Source organism: Engraulis encrasicolus, chromosome 1, assembly GCF_034702125.1.
Source record: "Engraulis encrasicolus isolate BLACKSEA-1 chromosome 1, IST_EnEncr_1.0, whole genome shotgun sequence".
Taxonomy (NCBI): Eukaryota; Metazoa; Chordata; class Actinopteri; order Clupeiformes; family Engraulidae; genus Engraulis; species Engraulis encrasicolus.
The window spans coordinates 27,070,687-27,078,186 of NC_085857.1; the positions used below are offsets into that span (position 1 = coordinate 27,070,687).

The window sequence follows — 7,500 nt, forward strand, 5'->3', positions numbered from 1 at the left end:
TATTATATTATATTATATTATATTATATTATATTATATTATATTATATTATATTATATTATATTATATTATATTATTTATTTTATGTTATATTATGTTATATTATCCTACATTACATTATTACAGCCTATTATATAATTCATTAAAGCTGCTATGATGGTTAAGAAAATTATGGCTAGTGAAAAGGCCCAATGGCTAGTGAGTCAGGAAAACCACTAGCCAAAATGGCTGGTAAGCGAAAAAGTTAGTGTAAAGCACTGATGTGTATGCATGTGTATGCATGTGTATGTGTGGACATGCGTGTGCATATTTAAGGGTGCAAATGTGCGTGTGGTGAATATTCATTGCGTCCGACCAGACATGACATCATATATTGACATCATATACTGTATGACATCACTCCGATATGTAAAAACCTGTAAAAGGCAGGCAGTAGGGATGGCTGGTGTATACATACAACTCTTTTACTCTAAGTCATTTTGTGTTTGTTTTTGATATTTAATGTAGTACTAGTCAGGGCTCTAAATTAACACCTGCCAACTGTGCAAAACAGGTGAAATTTCAGTTTGGCTGGTAGAAAAGACCGACTTACTAGTAGCCACTTTGACCCATTAGTGAGTGTGAATTGGCTAGTGAAATTAACATCTACTAGCCATTTTGGCTGGTGATGAAAAAAGGTAATTTAGGACCCTGAATGTAGTATAATTTAAGGACAAAGAAAAGAACATATGCAGAATAAAAAAGGGAAAACAAAATATGTTGTCCATTGTGGGGGATGGGGCGGGGGGCATAGTTGTACAAGGTGCAAATTCAATGACCAAATTCAATGTCGATTAGGATAAATAGGAGAATGTAATGTAAACGTTGGGAAAGTTGATGAAAACATTAAATAAACTCAGTTTAAATGACCGCTTTCTGTAATATAAGCTGTCTGTAAGAAAACGTAAGGAAAGTTGACGAGAAAACGTAATAAACTCGACGTAAATGGTGAAAAGTAAGGTGTAGAACAAGCTGACTCCTCATTCATTGCGATGCACACACACACACACACACACACACACACACACACACACACACACACACACACACACACACACACACACACACACACACACACACACACACACTGCATACTGTTTTAGGCATACACGCACACACACACACACACACACACACACACACACACACACACACACACACACACACACACACACACACACACACACACACACACACACACACACACACACATACACACACACACACACACACACACTGCATACCAGTTTAGGCATACACACACGCACACACACACACACACACACACACACACACACACACACACACACACACACACACACACACACACACACACACACACACACACACATGGACACACACACACTGCATACTAGTTTAGGCACACGTGCGCAAACACGTACACACACACACACACACACACAGACACGCACACACACACACAAACACTGCATACCGGTTTATGCACACGCACGCAAACACGCACACACACAGACACACATATGCACACTGTGTACCGGCTCAGGCTATGCAAATAGGAGACCACTGTAAAAACCTCACAGGAGGACACAGAACACACCATCTATTAACCTCCACCCTGGATGCTAGCTGCAAAAACTAGCTAATGCAGTGGTCCTCAACGCCCCCTGGACCTCATCATAAGCCTGCCAACGCTGTGAGATCATGTGGTGTGCTATGGAAAGTTATAGAAGGACTTAACATCGCATTTTCTCCTCTAAAAAGGTGTGTCCTTTTCTCAAAAAAGGTTCCTAGCCTGGGAACTCCCATACTGCCTTTAGTTCTACACAATCGTTTCGATCTGAAAGACACTTGTGATTAGGTCTGGTGTTAACCAGGCAATAAGATCCCTCTTGTCCTGGCCTGACTTGCCCTAGACTAGTGTTTCTCAACGGGGGCTGCACAGCCTCCCTGGGGGGGTGTTAGACAGCCTGCGGAGGGGGTGTTGAGAAGGAGACAGCAAAAAAAGCCGCTACATTGGTAACACTGCTCACATATTGTTCTCTCTTCTCTCATTTAATCGCTTCTTCTCCTAAATATCACCATCTTTTTTCCCTCCAACAGGTGATTGTCTTGACAACAGCGTGGCGTCTCCGAGCACGGGTGACGACGACGACCCCGACCGGGAGCGGAGGAACAACAAGAAGAGGGGCATCTTCCCCAAAGTGGCCACCAACATCATGAGGGCATGGCTCTTCCAACACCTCACGGTCAGTCCAGCTGATGGTTTTTATTGTTGTTGTTGTTGCTGCTGCTGCTGTTGTTGTTGTTTTTGTTTCTGTACCTTGAAGTCAGTCCAAGGGCCTATACCAGGGCTATTCAATTGGAGGCCCGAGGGCCACATGCGGCCCACATGCAGTCCACATGCGGCCCAGGCATGGCCCCCAACTGTAGCAGTATACATTTCAGTTTTGTTACTGCAGTACAACACATTTGCTTGTGAATCTTCTGCTTGTCTTATACATTCACATTCAATGTGGTTAAGTTTTAGGTTAGAGGAACATGTTTAAAATTTGTTTGTGGACTACTGATTTTAAGTGTCATTTCAGTGGTCGTGATGTCTGAAAATGTGTGGCCCGACTGCAGTTCTTGGTTTCAAAATGTGGCCCAGATGAAATTCTAATTGAATAGCCCTGGCCTATACTCTATTAGATGATTTACCTCGTATCTCAACCTGACCCCCTGTTGTTTGCAGTGTTCTTGATGTTTATTGTTGTTGTTGTCGCTGTTGTTGTTTCTGCAAAAAAGCAACACCTTTAAGTCAGTCCAGGGGCCTATACTAAGAAGCTGATCGGGAGTAAACCAGGTTAAGTTAGGAGGTAAATCATCTAATAGAAGAGCCTGGAGTCGTCATTTTCTAAAATTAGATGAATTACCTCTTGACTTAACCTGACCCCTGTTGTTTGCAGTCCTCTTGATGTTTATTGGTGTTGTTGTTGTTGTTTTGTTGTTGTTGCAAAGCAACGCCTCACGTCAGTCCTGTTGCTGTTTTTACCCTATTATCATAGTTGTTGATTGTCAATCCTACTATGGTTGTAGCATTGTCATGGCCCTTTCAACAGTCAATCGCGTTGATGATTTCACTGTGGAGATTGTTGTTGTCATTGGGGTTACTAAGCAACACCTCATGGTCAGTCCTGTTGCTGTTACTGTTATTTACTGTTATGGTAGTAAGTACTGAGGTGATGAAGCAATACCTCATGGCCACTCCTGTTGTTACAGCGTTGTCCTGGGTTTTTCAACACCTCGCGGTCCTGTTGCTGTATTTTGTATTGCCATCGAAGTTGGTGTTGGAATTTTCTTGTAGGTGTGGTATTGTTGTGGCAATTGGATTTCTTTCTGGAGTAAACGGGAACATTGGGAAAGACGCTCAAAACCTGCCAGTCTTTTGACAGCGGTCAGGATCCTTTGTCAGTGGCCATCACATAAAAATTATTCAGACTTGCGAATGGTAGAGGGGCCCATTCAAAGTCAATGAGCCAGCATTGTTAAGAGCCATATGATATTGTAGCGGTATTATGGGGTTCATATATTCCTATCTGTGGTTGTGGTTGAGAATCGCAGCACTAAAACTAATGGCAGTATGCTACTTCCTCATACTCAATGGACTTCACAGCTTTATTACTCATTCATTCAGTGATAAAAAAAGATAATAGATGGGCCAACATAAACTTTAAAGCAGAGGGGCTTGGCCACTGTAGAAGGTAGGTGTATCACACTATGCGATGGACTAGGGGTGTCAAACTCAAATTGACTGAGGGCCAAAATCAAAATCTGGAACAAAGTTGCGGGTCGAACTCAATATTTTTTTTTCTAAAAAATGAATGTCCGTACAGGCAGAAGGCAAAGCATTCAAGCATTCCCATTGGCTGTGTTCACTGACCTCTATACAGTCATTGGCTGTCGCGGCTTGTCGCCGAACCGCGTCATAGAGAGTTGAAAGGATTACAACTTCAAACTGTCGCGCTCGTCGCGCAAATCGCTCTAGTCTCCAGAATCGCTTTTGTCGCGCGGCTCAATACAAAGTCAACTATTTCCGTCGCTCGCCTCGCTCTTGTCGCGGTAGGTGTATTTCTGCGGTAAAGTATATTACAACGTTATTGTCCTCTAAATTGTAATAACCAAGTCTTAAACTGTTAGTTAAGGAACTCTGTATTGTCATCAATATTGTTATGATGTAGTCGAGTCTCTCTAGCTAATTGTGAAAAGGCCCACCAGCGGGCCCATATGCACAAAGAGGCTACGACTCTTGCTATCGTCATAGCAATGTTGTCATGATGAACTTAATCTGTTTGAGCAAAGACTGAAAATCTCAGTTAGCCCATCTGCCTGAAGAGGCTACAACAGACCTACCTACGCTGCAAGAAAATACTCCACATAGTAAACCGCTTTCTGCCCAATGGACCAACTGACTTAGTGGCGCATAGGGTCTCACAAATAAAGCATTTTCGTTTAACATAAAGCACTAAAATGATTCTCAGTCCCAAGTACACCATCGTAAAAAAACAGCTGCCATGGGCTGATCTTTCTGATGTACTTACTACCAGGGATGCTGACAGCTTTGGCTGGGCCCGGGACAAAGACATCTGAAAGGGCCCCAAACCCAATCAATACAAAGTTATGAGGATCCAATTCTGGACCCCCACTGTCCCTGGGCCCGGGACAGCAGACCCCTTTGTCCCCCCTTGTCGTCTTCCCTGCGTACTACTCCCCCCTACCCCTTCCTGCCCCATGCCACTGAGATGAACTGTGCTCGCTTGAACTGCGCTCTGGACTCGTGTTTCAAGAAGGCTTTGATCATCTGCGGCACAGTACATGTAGTACATCACTTAGGTCATAAGTGAGTATCTGCAGTCAGGGAAGCTGACATGTGGGGACAAAGGGGTGTGTTGTCCCGGGCCCAGCGAGGTAGGGGGCCCATAATTGGGTCTTCATTACATTATATGTTTTGAGTCGGGGGCCCATTTGGTTGATTTTGTCCTGGGCCTGGCTAAAGCTGTCAGTGGCCCTGTCTGCAGAAATGAGCGAGCACAGGCCTTTTTTTACAAAGAAACACAGCTCCATGTTTCGATATGCCTCCTTTAAAGTCTTGGTTTCACCTAAGATCATCTGGGGTAGGGTCCACATATATACCATCGCCATCACCATCACACACACACACACACACACACACACACACACACACACACACACACACACACACACACACACACACACACACACACACACACAGACACAGACACAGACACAGAACCATTTCCTGCTTCGTGTTTTGCCAGTGTTCGGGGTTGTTACGGCTATACATTACATTTTGATGACTACCCCGGTTAAGTGTGTAACGCATGTGCTTTTTGAAAATGCGCTCGGATGAAAGTGTTTCCACTCATTAGTGTGTCTGTAGAAAGCCTGTACAACAGCCCTCCTCGCCGCCCTTTCCTCCCCCGCTCGTTCTCTTCCTTTTCTTAATGCTGGTCTTCACAATGTCAAGAAATCCATTAGGATGCATTCCGGAATCGAGCTAGTTGCATGAAAATGTTAATGGGAGTTTGCTAGTAATTTGCTGTGATTGGGCAGAGGCGTCTGGTTCATGTCACACATGTAAACGACTGCTAGAGGCCCTGCTTCTCCGTTCCAGTTCCATTGTGATGTCATAAAGGCAGCCAGGGCCAAGCTCCTCCCCGATTGGCTGACACTGCCAGTGGAGGAGGATCTGCAGTCGTCAGATGCAACGCGATTGGCTTGTCAGACGAGACATATAGCTTGATGGGGTTGGACGGGTTGGACATGGTGGATTCTTGGCATTAAATGTGCTGTTTGAAAAGCTCATGACTTGTTTGTGGCAGGCAAACAGACAACGTCTCTCGCTGATGATGACGGATTGCCTACAGAACGCAAACTAACAACACCGCCCCTCTGCAGCAACCCAGAAGACGTGATGTGTGGGGCTCAAGCTGGTCTCAAGAAAGTAAAAAAAAGTTTAGCAAGTTTGGTCCCCAATAAAGAACTTTAAATATATAGAGACGAGCTGTATGTTTCAAACACTTTTTCTAGCATGAAATAAGTTTGAGTGTACAGGATGTTGCTAAGACTATCTAGCCTGCCTGCCAGTCCAGAAGACGAGTCGAGAGTCGAGTTGGTCTTGGGCAAAAAGATCATCAACAACTGCTCCCCAATAAAAAAAAAACACTTCATATGCGTAACGCGCTAAGTCCCCACATTTGCATGCCCATGGGGACCCAGGTTCGAGTCTGGCCTGGGTCATTTCCCAGTCCTACCCCATCACTGTTTCCTGTCTCCTCTCACACTGTCCTGTCTTAATATCGGTCAAAAAGCCCCCAAACAGATATTAAAAAATAAATATATAAATAAATACTTAGTAGACAGAAATGTACTTTTCCAGCATATTTGGAATGCAATAACAGTTTTCGGGATGGTGCTGAGAGCATGGGTGGGTAACGTTTGTCAGTCCACAAGATGATGTTTGTGCGACTTAAGTTGGTAAAAAGTTTAAGTTAGCATGTTGGTCTCCAGTAAAATGTTATAAGTAAAACAATTTAAAAAAAAAAATGTTCCCCACAAAAAATCCTATGAAATACAGCCTAAAGAAATTTTGGAGTGATGTAGGCTTAGGACAGAGTGTTGACGATATTGCTAAGAACTTGTGTGGCTTGAGTTTTGTCATAGGCATTAAAACGAGTTGGTCACCAATAAAAAACTTTAAATGCGTAGAAATGTATTTTTCTAGCCCTCCTGGAGTGAGCTAAGGTGTTCAGGATGTTGCTAAGAACTTTGGTGACTTTGGTCGTTTTTCTTGGGCTTAAAATATAATGAGTAGTTTCACAATATTAAAAAAACAAAAATGTATTTATCTAGCATGTTTTGAGTGAGGTAAGGTGTTCAAGATGCTGTTAGAACGTTTTTGTCATTATTGGAGGTTATGGAGTTTATAGGGGTTGCGAAGACCCATACCATGACCTTATACATAATGTGAAAATATATATATTTGAGATTTCTATGTATAATAAATAGGTTTTGTGTGTTTCCATTTTTTATGTATTCTGAAATGGCGTGAACTCTGCCAAATCCTGTCCTGGCATATTCTCCGCTCTGGCGGTAAAGTCAACAAGCATGACGCCAGCACTTCAGTGTGACACACACACACACACACACACACACACACACACACACACACACACACACACACACACACACACACACACACACATAAACACACACACACACACACACACACACACACACACACACACACACACACACACACACACACACACACACACACACACACACACACACACACACACACACACACACACACACACACACGGCTGCCAGAGCTGTACAGTATCTGACCAGAGTTGACATTCACTGTGCGTGCGTGAATGCATATGTGCATGTGTTCGTGTGTGTGTGTGTGTCTGTGTCT

At 43.5% G+C, this 7,500-nt stretch overlaps 1 protein-coding gene across 1 annotated transcript in view; it reads left to right on the forward strand.

The window, feature by feature from the left end:
- Positions 1-7,500, forward strand: part of meis1a (Meis homeobox 1 a) — a 98,051-nt gene that overhangs the window by 30,180 nt on the left and 60,371 nt on the right. Inside the window, exon 8 of the mRNA XM_063199406.1 lies at positions 2,121-2,266. Coding sequence (XP_063055476.1) covers positions 2,121-2,266 — 146 coding nt within the window. The remainder of the gene's footprint in view (positions 1-2,120; positions 2,267-7,500) is intronic.